At 29.1% G+C, this 19,277-nt stretch overlaps 1 protein-coding gene across 2 annotated transcripts; it reads right to left on the bottom strand.

Moving 5' to 3' along the window:
* Positions 1 to 8,930: 8,930 nt before the first annotated feature.
* Positions 8,931 to 10,337, bottom strand: LOC114196028 (guanosine deaminase-like). 2 transcript variants are annotated; one of them, XM_028086519.2, is made up of 5 exons: positions 10,282 to 10,337; positions 10,115 to 10,178; positions 9,831 to 10,021; positions 9,491 to 9,595; positions 8,931 to 9,265 (listed from the first exon to the last, which is right to left on the bottom strand). In XM_028086519.2, exons 3-5 carry the CDS (start codon positions 9,885 to 9,887, stop codon positions 9,077 to 9,079), a joined length of 351 nt encoding a protein of 116 aa, XP_027942320.1. In that variant the 5' UTR covers positions 9,888 to 10,021; positions 10,115 to 10,178; positions 10,282 to 10,337; the 3' UTR covers positions 8,931 to 9,076. The 2 variants fall into 2 exon arrangements, with proteins under 2 accessions (XP_027942320.1, XP_085523335.1); XM_085667209.1 differs by lacking the exon at positions 10,282 to 10,337 and having other exon boundaries at positions 10,110 to 10,178.
* Between the last annotated feature and the right edge of the window lie 8,940 nt (positions 10,338 to 19,277).

The following is a 19,277-nucleotide window of genomic DNA, read 5'->3' as shown; positions in this document are numbered from 1 at the left end:
GACGAAAACGAATCAAACCAAACAATTTTGGTCACTTTGTTGTTATTCTGTAAAAAAACGAAATGAGACAGATGAACTTTTCATAAAAAAAATATTGAAAATTCTAACATATTCCGTTAAAAGATGAACATGTGGTTGGTCCACCAATTTTTATATTAACTTTTTAATTATGTATATATACTAAAAGTACAATATAAATATTTTTTTAATTTTAATTGATTAATTAATGTCTTTAATAAAATAAATTTAAAGTAGTTATTATCTTTATATATTAAATTAGTAAATTATAATTAATAATTAAAACTTGTTCTATATGTATTTTTCAATAGCACATAAAAATTAATTTTTTAATTATTTATTATTTTGTTAAAATAAATTATTTAATAAGTCAACTCATCTTATTTATGGTCCACCAATTAGCAGGTTAAGCATAATAGACTAGAACAACATACCAGAATAAGTTGATAAATTGAAAATTTTAACCCAATTACAAAATTTTGTTAAATTAACGGGTCGACTCTTGAATCCATTTTCAACTTCTACACGTGTTAACATTTCTAATTTTTAAAATTGAAAAATATTTCCTCTGTATATTTTATAGGTGGAATTTGACACCATTGATTAAACAATTAAAAAATTTATTAAAGATAGTAGAGACAACATAAAAAAAAGAAAAAGTCATAGAAGATTATATTCCTACATATCTTAACAAAATAATCTTCTAACTTTTCAATCAAACACTAGATAACATTAGAACTTAAAACTTTGTTGCAACACTTCTACACTAGACCAACTTTTAGTGGATAACGTTTAATAATTAATAGTAATGCCACATAACAAATAAAAAGGGTATTGGTAATGAGTGCTCTTAAGATTTTGGTTACGAAATTAAACGAGAAAAATGTTGTTTCTTTCTATCAAAATTCATAGTAAAGAGTATGTTTAACAATCCCAATTAAAATAGTTTTACTAATTGTATTTCTTTAACTACTGTCAACCGATGTTCTAAGGTAGTATTGGCTAGCATTTGAAAAAAACAAATTAATTCATTCACCATAAGAAAAAAGCTAATTAATATTCCAAAAATAATGACTAAGGATAATTAAAAGAAATCTTTTTATTAAAATACATAAACAATACTCAAAAAAAAATCCCATATAATTTTCAGTAATTTTTTCTCATTACAACTTTTAAACGGGTAAACTTAACATAATTCAATATCTATAAAATTTAGAGCTGTCAAAACGGGTAATTCGACCTGATCTGGCTCGACTCACCATGAGTTGATTACTTAGTGAGTCAATTCAACACGGATCATTAATTAGCGAGCCAACAAAATTTCAATTCGACCCAGCCCACCGCGGGTTTGTAGGTTAAACGGGTTAGTTCACGAACTCACTTAATTAAAAAATACAATTTATTTATTTATTTAGTTTTTTTGAGTCAAAACTATATTATAATTCTAATTAAAATCACAAAAATACAAATTATCTATGTGTTGGCTAAAAAAAAAACAATCTAACATGACCAAAATACAAAGTCCAACTTAACAACAACAAAAAAACTTGTGTGACTCTTTATTTGCGGGTTGGTGAGCCAGATTTTAGGTAAGTCGGATAAAAAATCAACTCGTATTAAAATTTGTAAAAATTTTCAACCAAACCCGACCCAATTAGCTCGTAGATTCCAAGCCATTTTAATGACTCTAATAAAAATAACTATTTCAAAGAGAATAAAAGGAGGTTGACGCAATTACAACTCATATATTTAAACAATCTAACATGACCAAAATACAAAGTCCAACTTAACAACAACAAAAAAACTTGTGTGACTCTTTATTTGCGGGTTGGTGAGCCAGATTTTAGGTAAGTCGGATAAAAAATCAACTCGTATTAAAATTTGTAAAAAAATTTCAATCAAACCCGACCCAATTAGCTCGTAGATTCCAAGCCATTTTAATGACTCTAATAAAAATAACCATTTCAAAGAGAATAAAAGGAGGTTGACGCAATTACAACTCATATATTTAAAACTTAATCAAAGTTATTGGACATGTAAAACCTATCATAACATAAAAGGTCTTTTATTATATAAGAATGGTAATAATGGTGAGTTGCTGATTCACTCTTCCATCATTTTACCAAAATATTAAAATAAAAAATATCTAAAAAACACTTTCTTATTTAATTAACAGCGTAATTTCCCCAACTCTTTGTGAACTTTTACCGAAGAAAGTCCAATATTTGTGACAACTTGCATCGTCACCCATTTTATCTCATGCTTCTTCATCTTTCTTTAACTTTCATTGAATCCGAATCAGCTTCTTCATCCTTATCTCCATGGAAATTTCCACACACTTTCACATTCATCATATTCTACTATCTAATATTTCAAGTGCTTTCTCTAACGTGTCTATCTCATCTACAACTTCAACAAAAATTATTAATGTCCCCTCTTTCTTCCTTCTCAAAATATCCACCATTTCCATCCAAATCTTAGAGACCCCACAAATTATGTAAGCCCCATAATTATTTAATATTCAAATCAACATATTATATATTTTCAAACAAAGTTGTTGGTTATAGTGATTTGATTCTTAAGTCTCTTAATTATTCAATATATTTTTATTTCCCATTTCAATTGTTAGGTTACTTGAAAAGAAAAGAACAAATACTAATATGTGAGTTTTTTATACGTTTTCATTTCATGTAATACTCTAATTTGTACTTAACTTATTAAAGTATTGTTTTTTCTTACAAATAGAGTAATTTGATAAAAAATAAATAAAAATAGCCGAATGTGAAATAGAAACCCTAGATATTATACATCATAGATAACAACAGAATATTAAAATGATTAATTTAGTACTTCGAATTGGAAAACTTTATCATATTTACTTCTTAAACAACAGAAAGTTAAAAAAAATTCAGCTGTTAAGTTTTTAGTTATTTATTAAGCTTCATTTAATTAAATTTTAGAATCTAGAAAGATGCTAAATGATTTTTAAAATTTAAACTAAAATACTGACTAAAAAAACTGTATATTTTTGAAGAGATTAATTCGTAGTCACATAAAAAAAAGGATGAGAAGAGAATTTTTGTGGGTAGAATTAATGGGAAAATATTTGTTGACGACAAAAACGTTCTACTAATGAATAAGTGTCTTGAATTGTTTTAGAAACCTAATCCGGATGGACGCGGCGGCAGATTAAGAATTTTTGTTGTCGAATGAGAGTGTTCAATGATTGAGATAAAGTTTTCAACTTTATGATAATTTAGGTTACAAATGCACATATGTGGGTCTTCTTATACCCTCACAAACCCTACAGGCTTATTATCTCACTCCTACTTTCTTTTATTTTTTATTGATAAGTTTATCCATTAATACAATATTAAGTTTTGTGATAAATTCACTTAATTGATAATTTGTTAGGTTTCTTAATGAGTAATTGATTGCTATCGTGATTGATCAAAGATTAATCTCTCTTCTTTTTTTAGTTACAAAGATTGTTCTCCCGACTAATACATCAATTTCACCAAATTTTCTTTCCCTAATTTATTTCCAAATAAATAAGAGTCAGAAATTTAAACTAAAGGATAAATAAATATATATATATCATCTAATACTTTTTAAATTAAAATAATAAAAATTAATTATCATTTTACATTAATAAAAATATTATTTTATATTAATCATAAAATTTTACATTTAGAAAAACACAACTAAATAATAAAATAAAATATCGGTGAAGTCATCCAAAAAAATTAAAACAATATAAAATTTTTAAAGTAATTAGTAAACCAAACAAATTTAGATATACTTAATTAAAATATTGATATTTATAAAAGAAAATTAAAACACAATTAAATCCAAATTTAAAGAATAATAATGTTTTATTGAAACGATATAATTAAGTAGGGTTAAGTATCTTCTTAATCTTTAAACTTTAACTCAAATTTAGAATTCGTTCTTGTCTGAATTTTTAATACATTTTTGTCTTTAAACTTTGAAAATGAATGAATATAGTTCTTTTAATCCAATTATGTTAATCTTTGTTGGAGTGTCGAACATATTTTTTCAACAGATATTGAACATGAAATGTGTCAAATGATATAAACAACTTCAATATTCTTATAAAATGTGTTTAACATAAAAAAAATTAACATAATTAATTAGATTAAAAAACTATATTTATTCGTTTTTTAAATTTAGAAACTAAAATAAATCAAAAAATGTAACTAAATAAATTTCAATTTTAAAGTCAAAATTTAATGACTAAAATAATAATAGTTAACCTAATAAAATATTGTTAAACCGTACATTTACGTCTTCAACCATTAATAGGAATTCATTCTTATATTACAATATCATAAAATAAGAAAAGGGTGAAGGTACAATAATATAAGGCTTTGTCCTTTATGGTGTAGTGTAATGTAATTAGGTGGTAGTGGCCCCAATTTATTATATCCACAGAGGGCTTTGTGAGGTGTGTTGCTTGCTGCCATGTTGGAGAGCAAAACCTTACGGAAGAATCTCTTCTTTCTTCCATTTTCTGATTTCTTGATTGTGACATTAGTTCTGTAATACATGTGAAGCACTCATTTCATATTTCTCCTTTTCTTTTCTCTGCAACATTTTCGTAAGTTGGAGCTGACACATGTAACAATCTTTCACGTTGCCCACTACTAATAATTCTACTTTCTTTCAAATTATCTTAATTCATCCTACAAGAACTTTCTAGTATTCCAAAATTTCTTTTTTTCTCTATATATATAAAGGCTTTTTCAGGAGAGAAATATTAAAAAAATAAACTTTTACAAGTTAAAATTAATCTTTTATACAAACTAATTTTAACTTGTAAAAATATCAATTTTATTTATTTTTGTTATACTCTTTTCTTCGAAAAACATTTTATTTATCTGGATATTGTACTGCCTTATTGATGTATTTAATTGTTATAATGGGATTGATTGTCTCATTATTTGTTTATTTATCTGGATATTGTATCGTTATTTTTGAATGACTTTTCTTTTTCTTTTTCTTTTTGGTAAAAAATCCTTTTAGATGTAATGAAATTTTGAAGTTTAATTTTTATTTTTCATATTGTCTCAATTTTTTTTCCTTCTAATTTTGAATACTCTTTCGATGTTACCTAAAATATTTTTCTTTTATAAAACCCTATTTAAGTAACTTCAAAAATAAAAAATAATAATAAATTTTAAAAATTAAATATTTGTTATGAATGAATGGTTGTTCGTTGATATGATAATAGTTACTACTCATATGATTCACACAATTAATTAATTTGTTACAACTACTTATTTGATTAATTACTCTTTTATGATATTTAGATATTTGTTTGTATTAACTATTTGATTTTTATGCTTTACACTTAAGGATGATAAAACAGGTCAGTCCGACCCGTTTTAGCGAGTCAAAACGGGTTAAGTCGAGCTGGCCCACCACTAGAAAATGGGTTGGACACTACAACCCGCCCCGTCTCAAGACCAGCAGGCTGACTAGCCTGCTACTTTTTTTTAATGTTAATTTTATTTTTTTTAACTTTTCTAAAATTTTTGTTTATATATATTTTTTTATATATTATAGAACATTTATTTTTTTTTAATTATTTTTAATTTGTAAACATAAAAAAATAAAAAAGGTTGATGAATGACTAAATTGGTCTAAAGTTTCGAAAAGAGACTAATTACAGATTTCACTGAAACTTCAGGGACAAAAAACATATTTAACCTTAAATTTTAATTGGGAAGTGTTGTAGTGTGTTGCAGCTGGATCTTAATTGTATTATTTTTTTATTGAGAAATGAATTCTAATTGTATTAGTATTTAATTTAATTATGTGAAAGGTGGTTGTGTAAATTTTTAATTATTCACCAAAAAATATGAAAAAGTAGTGCAACATAAAATTAAAAAAATGACAATTTACACGATTTTACGATTTTGTTTGACGATCCTTCCAATCCTACTATATTACGATTATGCGTGAGATCTGACTTGTAAATACTATATAAAATTATAGTATTTTACGATTTTACGATTTAAATCTCGATTATCTTGCTGGTATGTAAATATACATACTAGATTAACCAATCTGATATGCATTTATGGATCTAGTAATGTACACCATACTGGGCAATTCGGTATACACTACCGAATTTAGTAATGCATATCAGATTGACCAATCCAAAAATGCATACTTTCTTGTGTTTTTTATTCAGGTTTGTTATGCATGGGTTTTGGAAGAGTGCATCCATTGCGGATTAAATGATCTAGACTTTCTTACCTTCTACATTGTGTTACCTTACCTCATCCATTGGTAAGACTTTAAGTGATGGCAAGAGTCACGAAAATTTCCTTTACATGTTTCATAATTTACCATGTTAATCAACATATACATCTAATTAGCTGGCATAGAGAAATATAGTAGAATATTGTATCATTGGTCAATTTGCATGAATAATCTTTTTATTCCTTGCTCAAGTAGATGCTGATATGAACAATGTTTTTAAAGTTAGCACCACATGGTGCTTTTTTTTTTTTTTTATCTATGCTTTTGCTTTCCCTCAATATCAATTTTTAGTATATGCAAACTAGTCATTTTCTCCGTACTAGGTCGATATTATTGGAGTTGGTTTGTATCCTTCAAAGGATTTGTGGACATGGAAACATGAAGGAATTGCATTGACAGTACATGAAACAAATGAAATCCATGATCTGCACACATCTAATATGCTCGAAAGTATGTGATGTGGATGCATATTCATGATGCCAATTACATCAAAGTAGTTGCTGGAGTAGCATACAACGAGAACTTCAACTTTGTTCAAACATGAGGGCACATATTACATGATCACTTTAGACAATACATGATGGGTATCAAATAAGGCGTTGGCTCACACAACTAAATTCATTTTGGGGTCTGCATAACAACCTATGCGTAACAAACCTAAATAAAAAAATAAAAAATATACACTTTTAGATTATCAATCTGATATATATTATCGGATCTAGAAATATATATCAAATATAAAATTACTCAATCTAATATATACTTCTGAATTCGATAATGCATATCGAATTTATTAATTTAAAAATTTAATTTCAGATTAAACAATCCGATATGCATTATCTTAAGAATGCATTCCAAATTAGCTAATATAAAAATAATTCTATGGAGATGATGAAGATGAAATTAATGATAGGTGACAAAAATGATAAAGATGGCGGCATGAAAGTCGTCCATGTGAAAAAAGAAGAAGAAAATTTAAATTTTTTAATATATTTTATTCATAAATAAGATGAGATAAAACATTATGGAAGTGCAGGAAGAAAAAATGATGCAGAAAGAACTGCTCCCATTCAACCCATAACTTGGGGGTCCAGCTACTGACGGCCATGGCCATTTCTTGGCCCACGAGATTTTGAACAAGCACATGTTTAAAGCAGCTTTGTACAGTCATATAAAAGAATTCTGATTTTTTCTTTTTCAGATTATATAATCTAAAAATAAAAAATATTTTCACATTGTAGGATCTAAAAGCTAAATATTATTTTCACTTGAAAGCTATTTTTTTTGTTAGAAAAAGATTTTCATATTACACAATTCAGTAACTAAAATGACCTGTGCATTATGCCGAAAATAGAAAACTATTATTTTACTTTTTTCAAAATTTTGAAAGTTATTTTTCACTTTCAAATTCTTTAATTCAAAAATAAAAAATAAAATCGTACAGTTCAAAAAAAAAAAATGAAAAATATTTTATATGAAAATGTAAGAAGAAATACACAGAGATATAGAAAGATACGAAGACGTAGGAAGAAGTATGATTGAAACAAAATTTAAACACTTACTCCTAATGTTTGGAGTTAATCGTTCCATCTAACCAAAAGTAATCTCAAACTAAAATTCAATTAAAATCAATTGTTTTGGAAGAAATTTCTTCAAAAAGATAGAAGGATTACTATCATTCTTTACAACATAATCTCAAATAAAGAGATTACGAAGAAACTTGAACAAAATTTATGACTATGGATCATAGAAAAAAAAAACTATACTAGAAATAACCATTTTTAATGAGCCACGTAACTCTAAACTTGTTATCATGTCGGGATGATTAATTATGATAAGTGTCATATGGATACTAAATTTCTTTTACTGAAACATATAAATGGGGTTGCTTTTGTTTATTATTATTTTGTTCGTTTGTAGGCTTTTAGTTTTTTGTTTTTTGCGATAATTTTGTTTACAAAATAAAAGGTTAAAATGAGTGATTTTACGAAGATTATATATATATATATATATATATATATATATATATATATATATATATATATATATATATATATATTCCATGTCATGTTATATTATTTTGTCTTTGCTGATAAACAAATATGTTATTATTTTTAAATTAGTAGATTGTTATCTAGTATTAAGATTATTATTCTATGGTAAGTTATCAAAGAAAAATTCTGAAAAACAAAATAATTAAATTATTAATGAATTAAACAAAAAGTTGAAACTCACAATTTTACTTCTCTTCAGTGAAAAAATGTATTTGAATCTTTTTCTCTCCGGTTGAGGTGTAATTAGTAATGCTGGAGGTGCAGGAAGAAGAAACTATTTTTTTTTCTCAAATTAAAGCCAACCCAAACTTCCAAATGGACTATTTTACACCCCTAATAGCGAGGTGCCTATACATTACTTGTCATCCCCAGTAGCCAAGAATTGATGATTATCGAGTATTAATCGCTCTTGATGATTTAAGAAGAACAATTTCTTTTTAATAACTAAATTTTAATAACTTTTTCCATTTATTTACCATGAACGATTCTAAAAATATTCTTTTAAGGTTAAATTTAACCATGTTGTCTCGTATTCAGAATGGCATGTCTTCAATTCTTAGACTGAAGTTTCTATTTAGAAGGAAAAAAATCCAATATTATTCATACCAACCATCGGTTAATACATTTATTAAAATTTAGGATACACATGAGAGCAACAAAATTATTTATATGAAATAAAAATTCACATATTAAGGTACAGGAAACATGGAAATTCAAAACATTCGAAACTTTTCCTTTGTTTTCTCAAAAACTTCTTCAGCAATGTTACCCTCTTTTCCATCAACTCTTTTAATCTCCAATTGTGCTTTCTGATAGAATCCAGTGCCTCTCAATGCATCTGAAATGAAGTCATCAAACCCAACCGCAATTGCTGCCTCTGCTTTCGCTCCATAAACCAACCTCTATGTCAAAACATTCATAGTATTGTAAGAAAGTGATCCAAATAGTAGACTTTATTAAATTATTTTTCATGTCTAATAAAATTAAAATTACTTTGAATATGATTTCTATCAACAGAGACAAAACACTTGAAGTTGTATGGTTATAATCAACTGAAATACTTATAAATAGAAAATCAAACTTAAAGCTTAGGATTTTTTAGACCGTAATTTAATTAATTTTACAACCTTAACTCGTGAGAGGTGGATTGCTCCAAAGCACATTGGGCAAGGTTCGCAAGAAGCATAAATTTCACAGTCAGAAAGTTCTATCTTGTTCAGATTTTCACAAGCCTGTAAGCATTTTTGTTAGATGGAAAGAAAGGAGGACAATGATATCATGAGTTCCATTTTTTTACTTTCATCTTTTATTTTTTGACGTGATTTAGTGTGAGTTATTGATTAATGTATTACTATCTTTTTTTTTGAAAGAATCAATGATTCACATTAAGTCAAATCAGAAAATAAATAATGACAGTCAAAAAATGATAATTAGAGTATAAATTTTGAAGAAAGAATGATGTATAACCTTTCTTATTGCAGTGACTTCTGCATGAGCAGTGGGATCTGTGTTCCTGAGCACCATGTTGTGACAACAAGAAACTACTTCATCGTTACAAACTATGATAACACCAAAAGGACCACCATCTCCACACTCTACCCCTTTATAAGCTTCTTCAACAGCAATCCATAAGAATTTGTGGTCTCTCTGCTGTATAGCTATGCAACACAAATCATAGTAAATTCACAAACATTATATTTATCAAATTCCAACCTCAATGGATGAATATGTAAATACTTTACAAACATTACCTTCCTGATGTCCGGGAAACACAGAAGCTACTGTAACAGTTCCATCCTTCGTTCGTTTGAACCACTGCCAATATCATACAAAAGAGCAAAAAATTTTAAATATTACAAAAACTGGAACATACAAGAGAATTGTAAATTCGTGTTATGGAAGGAGGAAAAATACGTACCGTTAACTTCTTCCATGACTTTTGTGGATATTAATAAGTAAATGAGAAGAGGAGCTTGTGTGACATAAATGAGTGAATTTTCTGGGTATATATAGGGGTGTGCAAGAGGATTCATGATGACTATGAGAGAGAACATGGGTTGCCTTCTATAAATTATTTTATTGTAAGAGATCACTACCTTAATATAGTTTAATGAAGGTTAAAATATATTTTTAATTTTGGGAAACTTACGATTATTGTATTTAATTTTAATAAACTCGGGGACTCACTTGTTGAACAAGTAATAAACTCGCTAAGTAAGAAATGTTTTGTGAAAGTCAAAGAAGCATGGACGCATCAGTTGGTGGGCAAGATAAGGCTAGCTGGGCAAATTTATTAAAATTACTTTCATTGGTCTTGTTCGTTGAGTGAGTGAAACGTTCACTAAGCAATTTTTTAAGGATTTTCTTCTAGTGCTCGCTCGTTAGGCGAGCCTTACTGTCGCTTAGTGAGAAAGAGATTTTAAATTGAAATGTTTTATGGAGTTGTGAGAAACATTGGTTTTGAAATGTTGATGGTTATACATTGAAAAGAACGAGATGTAAGGTATGGAAGGTATGAAATGAGAATGTTTAGATTTGAATCTAGTGATGACATGTGAGGAATCATATATGTGATTATGTTGTACGAAAGTAGAATGACTTTCAAGGGATAAAGTATTTCACTTTTGTGTTAGGGTATATTGAATATGGATTCAAATAAGAGAATATTCAGACTATATTATGTATTCTAACTTACATAAAGGGGGATAGTTAGGTAATAAGAATCGATGAAAATTTTTATGACCTTTTGCGTGTCATAATGAGCTAAGCCTGTCATATGAGAGAGGTTAAATAAAGCACGACTGTTACATACAAAAATCTATTAGGATCAATATGACAGGTGCATAATCTCTCTTGATAGAGTATTTTATTTCTTTTAACAAATTTGTTATGAACTTTGGTGAAGAATACTATAATACACAAAATTATACTTATATAGTTAATATTGCTTAATATCAATTATAAAATAATTTAATTAGTAGAGTTATTATACTAATCCAACGTTTTACATATAGTATCATGGTAGAAAAAGATATGAAATGAAAAATATAAGAACTAAAAGGCAAAGAAAATGTTACTATAAATTAAATGAAAATAAAATAAAATTACATATAAATCTTTAATTAATATATATAATAATAACTATATTTTATTTATTTATTTTTTGAAAAATTTGTTATGAAATTTGGTGAAGAATACTATAATACATAAATCATACTTATATAGTTAATATTGCTTAATACCAATTACAAAATAATTTAATTAGTAGAGTTTTCTACTAATCCAGCGTGTTACATATATTATCATGGTAGAAAAAGATATGAAATGAAAAATATAAGAACTAAAAGTCAAGGAAAATGTTACTATAAATTAAATGGAAATAAAATAAAATTACATATAAATCTTTAATTAATATACATAATAATAACTATATTTTATTTATTTATTTTTTGAAAAATTTGTTATGAACTTTGGTGAAGAATACTATAATACATAAATTATACTTATATAGTTAATATTGCTTAATATCAATCATAAAAATTTAATTAGTAGAGTTATTCTACTAATCCAACGTGTTACATATATTATCATGGTAGAAAAAGATATAAAATGAAAAATATAAGAACTAAAAGTCAAGGAAAATTTATTATAAATTAAATGGAAATAAAATAAAATAACATATAAATCTTTAATTAATATATATAATAATAACTAGAGATAAAACAAATTTACTTCTTTGAGAAGATTGGTAGTGTACCGTCCCAGTTGAACCATCCGGAGGGAAGCTAGGTCACAAGACGAACTACTCTTATAAGGATGAGCTACACTTGGGAGACAACTAGGTCACAAGCTACTCCTACAAGGATGAGCTACACCTAGGAGACAACTAGGTCACAAGACGAGTTACTCCTACAAGGATGAGTTACACCTAGGAGACAGTTAGGTTACAAGACGAGCTACTCCTACAAGGATGAACTACACCCGGGAGACAACTAGGTCACATGACGAGCTACACCTATAAGGATGTGCTACACTTGAGAGACAACTAGGTCGTAGGATGAGCTATTCCTACAAGGATGAGCTACACCTTGAGACAACTAGGTCACAAGATGAGCTACTCCTACAAGGATAAGCTACATCTGAAAGACAGTTAGGCCACAGACGAGTTACTCCTATCTACTACGCATGCATATTATAGTTTGGGTTGAGCCCTTGGCATAGGCCCACACCCTCGTGTAAATATCTTTGCGTTGTTAAGATGCGGTAAATAAACCAAATACTTTGGGACCTGGACTGTAGCAATGGGTAATTACAACGACAAATCCCAATTCCTTGGGGAAAAAATATCCTTTGTATACCTGATCTCACTATAAATACAAAGCACACTCCCATAGTTAATGGGAGACAAGGGGGACCAATTTTCTGATCTAGATAATTTTCACTTACACTAAACTTTCTTTATTTATCCTGGTGGAGGATAATTTCTGTTTTATTTGCTAGAACATAGCATTTTTAATCCATTTTAATATCTAAACTCATTTTTTTAACTAATTGAACAAATTTATTATAATTGAAGAAAAAATGTAATTTATATATTGAAACAAGTACAAATATATTATGATTTAAATTATAAGTATTGAAGAATTAATTTTAATTATTAATCAAGTCTAAATAGTTGTAAAAAATCGAGTGAACTAGAATGAATGCCATTTTTAATATATGTACTTTATCTTTCTTATTTTATTTATAAAATATATTTCTAAAATTATTATTTAATTTAAATTTTAATCAAATATAATATCATTAAATAAAGGAAGGAAAGTGAATATTATTTTGTTAAAAAGTATAAGAGATTAATGGCATTGATTGAAAAATATAAATTAGAAATGAATATTTATTTAAAATTATACTAAAATATTAATGTTACTTTATTAAAAAAAATGTATTTTGACTTTAGGTAAACGTAATTTTCCTTCCTTAAAATAATATTTTAAATGACGCTATCACAAATATGCAAAGTTGAAGAAATGGTTCATATGGGACAAACTGGAAAATCTTTTCTTCTTTTAGCGAATGAGAAGGCAAAAATACAATAATAAATTTAAATAGATAAATTTAGAGTATAAATAAAAACAAAATAAAGCTTGAAAAATTGGATGAGGTTAAAAAGATGAAAAAGCATGTGAAGAAGACTGAGGACAGGAATCACGTGATTCATTCTAACATGTAAATGAGTGTTATTCTGGACCTCGTGACTCATCCAATAGTGTTCTTATTTCTTACCAAAATTAATATCATGTTAGATGGGATTAGAAGGGAACGGTAGGGTGGAGTAGCTACTATGTTACTACCCTTAAACAAAAATATGCTCTGTTTTCTACCTAATATTTGGGTATGTATGAAAAAACTATTCGCCAATTTTTTTTATATTTATAGATACTTACAAATATATATATATATATATATATTCTAAATTTTAAATTTTTAGAACATAAAATTAAATAAAAAGTAATTTTTTAAATACAATTCAAATCAAATTACTTACTTAAATATATTGATGTAAAATAAAAATTTAATTTGTACCCAAATATATTTAGAAAAAATTTAAATGAGTTATATCAAAATATATTTTAAAAAATTAATCCTTTCAAAAATAACTTCAATTATTTATGCTTAGATTTTTCAAAGGTGAAAACATTTTATTAGTAGGGCCACATAATAAAAGATATTTAACATAATTCAATAATTAAATTTTGTTAGAATTAACACTTGTTTTCCCATGAGTGAAAGTGACAAGATACATAATTTTAAAGTTAAGAAAAATAACAATGGCAGTTGGGGGACCAGACAAAGTAAAATGACAAAAGACAAAAGGCTTTCATCTAATAATGCTGAATTGGTGATTCATTGTTCCATTATTTTACCAAACAAATAATTAACTGAGTAATTAACTGCATAGTTTCCAAATCTTATCTCGACGTGCATGTCATTGTAGCTGAAGTTGAGTCACCTATTTTATCCCATGCTACTTCATTTTACCTTAAAATCCATATATCATAATCAGATTCTTTTATTATATTTATTTAGGATAGATATATCGTATTTGATGTTTGAATTATGATACTTTTATTAGGTTGATACTTCATGCATTAAAAATCTTCTACTTTTCGGATAATAGTATAGATAAAGAAGAAAAATGTCAATACAATAATGAGATCTAAACCAAAGTTTAAATATAATTTTCATCCCTAAATTTGTAATAAAAGTTAAATTGTTCATCTTTAAAATTTTGTTCTAATTTAGTCCTTCAATTTTACAATTGGGTAAATTTAGTCATTTTAACTATATTTTGTTAAGTTTATTCAACATTTCAAATGCATTTCATGATAGTATTTAAATTGTTTATATTAAGAAACTATCATGAAACATATTTGAAACGTCAAATAAACTTAATAAAAATTGGTTAAAAGAAACTAAATTCACGCAGTACTAAAAGTTGGGGACTCAATTGTGATAGGGACTAAGTCCAATTTTCACTGAAAGTTAAGAACCAAAAACATATTTAACCCTTAATAATATAATGGTTAAAATACTCCGTTGGTCCTCATTTTTGTAGTAAAATCTCAATTTGGTCTTCGTATTTTTATTAGTCTCAATTAGGTCCTCATTTTTGTAAATAGTATCAATTATGTCCTTTCTGTTAGTAGAGAACTAACTCCGTTAAGTAGGTGCCACGTGTCAACTCCTCGTTTTCTTGATTTTTTTAATTTTTTAATTTTTTTTTTAATTTTTTTAATTTTTTTAAAAAAAATATTTATGCCACGTGTTAATCTAATATGGTGACACATGTCAAATTATTGTATGAATCTCAATTTGGTCCTCATATTTGTTAATTTGATTTGATTTCAGTCCTAAATTTTTTTATAAAAATTTAATTTCATGTGCTCCAAATTTAGAACAAATTTAATTTTTTTATAAATATGAGAACCAAATTGAGATTCATACAATAATTTGACACGTGTCACCATATTAGATTGACACGTGGCACACTACAAACTTGACACGTGGCATAAATATTTAAAAAAAATTCAAAAAAAAAAATTCAAAAAACGAGGAGCTGACACGTGACACCTACTTAACAGAGTTAGCTCTCTACTAACGGAGAGGACCTAATTGATACTAAATTACAAAAATGAGGACCTAATTGAGACTAATAAAAATACGAGGACCAAATTGAGATTTTGCTAAAAAACAAGGACCAACAGAATATTTTAACCTAATATAATTTAACAAACTAAATTATTCCTAATACTTTTTAAGAAAGATAAGAAACAATTTCTTTTTATAAAATCAAACAAAATCTTGCTTACAATATTGTCATGTGAACGAATTTAATTCCTTGCTGTCAAGATTGGTTTCGGTGTAAAAGCTCAATGGTTGCTATCTTTGTTGCCTGATAGTTGGTTAGAAACTGTCACGACAATAGCTACCTGGTACTATGAAATTGTTGGGTATTGGGCTCCCTTCCTATGTGGAGAAAAGACCCAAAAACTTGAGAAGCCCATGTCTCATTTAACCTAGTGGAGAGGGCGCTATAAAATAAAGAGAGAGGCAGAACAATAGAGTCAGAACATACTGAAAGCCCTAGCACATAGAGGGAGAGGTAGAGGGAAAATTCTGTTCACGTTTTTCATAGAGCTGTCACAGTAGAATCGGCGTTGCGGATTCGTTCACCGTTGGATCGGGCTGAAAGTTTTACAGCAGGTTCGGGACTCATTGCTCTTCAATCTGACCGGTTGGATCGTTAATACGAGGTCTGAGTTGGGAGATATTAATTTCACACTGCAGCAGTTATTTTTAGAGGTTTTCCTCTCCTGTTCTTCTCTATTTGAAAGCTTTGTTGCTTTGTTATTTGGTTGGGTGTTGGCACTAATTTGTGCTATTGATTGAGACTCTTTTGTACTCTTGTTGATCATAGTGGAGCTATTTCTTTGGTCTGGACGACTCGTGGTTTTTACCCTTGATTTGAGGGATTTTCCACGTTAAAAATTTTGGTGCCTTTATTTGTGCTTTTGGTGATTTATTATTGCTGCTCTTTAATTATTGCTCCTCATAGATTCTTGAAAGTTAGGGGAAATTATATCCGCTGCATTCTCTGGTATATTGTTTGTGTTATTGTTTTCCCCATCAGAGTGGCATCAGAGCTTTTGGTTGGGCTATATTTACTTGTTTGAATGATGGAGGCAAATGCAAATATGGTTGCTTTGAATGGTACAAATTATCATTTGTAGAAGGGCAAGATGAAAGATTTATTATTTGTCAAGAAATTGCATCTTCCGGTCTTTACTACACAGAAGCCAAATTCTATGTCTGAAGAAGAATGGGACTTTGAGCACCAACAGGTATGTGGTTTTATTCGGCAATATGTTGAAGATAATGTTTATAATCATATTGCTAATGAGACACATGCCAGAGCTTTGTGGGAGAATATCGAGTCTTTGTATGCTTCTAAGTCGGGCAATAATAAATTGTATTTGTTAAATTGCTTGATGAATTTGAGGTACAGGGAGAATTCTTCAATTTCTGATCACTTAAATGAGTTTCAAAGGCTCCTAGATCAATTGTCAGGAATGAGCATAAAGTTTGATGATGAAGTTATGGGATTATGGTTGCTTAATACTCTACCAGTTGGGAGGTATTTTGGGTTTCAATTACGAACTCTGCCTCGAATGGTGTTGTTTCTTTTCAGATGGCAAAAAGCGGTGCTCTTAATGAAGAGATGAGAAGGAAGACACATGGTTCTTCATCTCAGTCTGAGATGCTTGTTACAGAAGCTAGGGGGAGAAGTCAGAAAAAGGAACATAAAGGTGGTAGAGAGAAGAGTAGGAGCAAGTCCAAGTCAAGATACAAGAATTTAGAGTGCCATTTTTGTCATAAAATTGGGCACATTTAGAAATACTGTTTTAAGTGGAAAAAGGAGAACAAAGACAAGAAGGGCAAACAGAGAGAGAATGACCATGATGATGATGATCGTGTCACTACTGCTACAGATGGTGATCTTGTTCTTCTTCGTGACTTTGAGTCCGTTAATCTTGTATCTGATGAGAGCATGTGGATTATTGATAGTGGTGCTACACTGCATGTTACACCTAGGAAGGAGTTCTTCACATCTTACACTTCTGGTGATTTTGGAGTGTTGAAGATGGGTAATGATGGTGAGTCTAAAGTGATTGGTGTTGGTGATGTTTGCCTACAAACCAACATGGGAGTGCAGTTGTTGCTTAAAGGAGTCAAACATGCTCTGGATGTCCGTTTTAATTTAATCTTTGTGCAGTTGCTTGATGATTGTGGTTATGACAATCACTTTGGTTCTAGTAAATGGAAGCTCACTAAAGGTAACTTGGTTATGGCCAGAGGGGATAAACAATCTAAATTGTACTGGACTAAAGTTTTGGTTGCTAAAGACAGTGTGAATGCTATGTATATGGAAGCATCTTTGTGGCACCGGAGGCTTGGTCATATAAGTGAAAAAGGGCTTAACTGCTTAGCTAAAAAGGATGTGCTTATGGGATTGAGGAATGCAGAATTGGAGAAATGTTCTCATTGCATGGCTAGTAAACAAACCAGAGTATCTTTTAAGAAACATCCTCCCTCAAGGAAGTCAGAATTGCTTGAATTGGTGCATTCTGATGTTTGCGGCCCATTAAAGGTAAATTCATTTAGTGGTGCACTTTACTTTGTTACTTTTATTGATGATTGTTCCAGGAAGCTATGAGTCTATGCTCTTCAGCAGAAAGGGCAAGTACTTGAAAAGTTCAAAGAATTTCATGCTATAGTTGAGAGACAATCAGGCAAGAAGCTGAAATGCATCCGTAGTGATAATGGTGGTGAGTACCGTGGACCTTTTGATGTTTATTGCAGGCAGCATGGTATTAGACACGAGAAGACTCCTCCTAAAACTCCTCAGTTGAATGGTCTAGCGGAGAGGATGAACAGGACCTTGGTTGAAAGGGTTACATGTATGCTTTCGGAAGCAAAGTTGCCTAAGCACTTTTGGGGAGAGGCATTGCTTGCAGCTGTGCATGTTATTAATCTCAGTCCCGCAGTTGCTTTGAATACTGAGGTGCCATACAAAATTTAGTTTGGTAAGAATGTCAGCTATGATCATTTGCGTGTCTTTGGTTGCAGGGCATTTGTTCATGTTCCTAAGGATGAAAGATCCAAGTTAGATAAAAAGACAAGGCAATGTATCTTTATTGGCTATGGTGAGGATGAATTTGGCTACAGGTTTTATGATCCTGTTGAGAAGAAACTTGTTAGAAGCCGTGATGTACAATTCATGAAAGACCAGACCATTGAAGACATTGATAAGGTGGAGAAGATCACACCCGAGAAAGATAGTAATCTCACTGATGGTAATCCGATGAGGTTGCCTGCTCACAATTTGGAGAATGGTGAAACGGAAGCTCAAGACAATGAGCAACATGGTGATATTGATGATCAACAGTTTGGAAGTGGAGTAGAGGTTCCAATTGATGATGCTCAAGAGGAATATGATGATGATGATGATCTTGGTGATTTAACTGAATCACCTCAAGTCCAACTCAGGAGGTCTAATAGACAGAAACAACCTTTTACAAGGTATTCTTGTGATGAGTACATAACCTTGACTGACGTTGGAGAACCTGAGTGTTTTGAAGAGGCTTTGGATAGTGAAGAGAAGAAACAGTGGCTGGATGCAATGCAAGATGAGATGAAATCTTTGCATGATAATCACACTTACGACTTGGTGAAATTGCGTAAGGGCAAAAGGGCATTGGAAACTAGGTGGATTTTCAGGGTGAAACAAGATTCAAATTCTACGCTTCCAAGGTACAAGGCCAGATTAGTAGTGAAAGGTTTCAGACAAAAAAA

Source organism: Vigna unguiculata, chromosome 9 (genome assembly GCF_037176805.1).
Source record: "Vigna unguiculata cultivar grain cowpea cultivar isolate G323 ecotype 2 chromosome 9, ASM3717680v1, whole genome shotgun sequence".
Taxonomy (NCBI): domain Eukaryota; kingdom Viridiplantae; phylum Streptophyta; class Magnoliopsida; order Fabales; family Fabaceae; genus Vigna; species Vigna unguiculata.
This window is presented reverse-complemented; position numbering and strand designations above follow the sequence as displayed.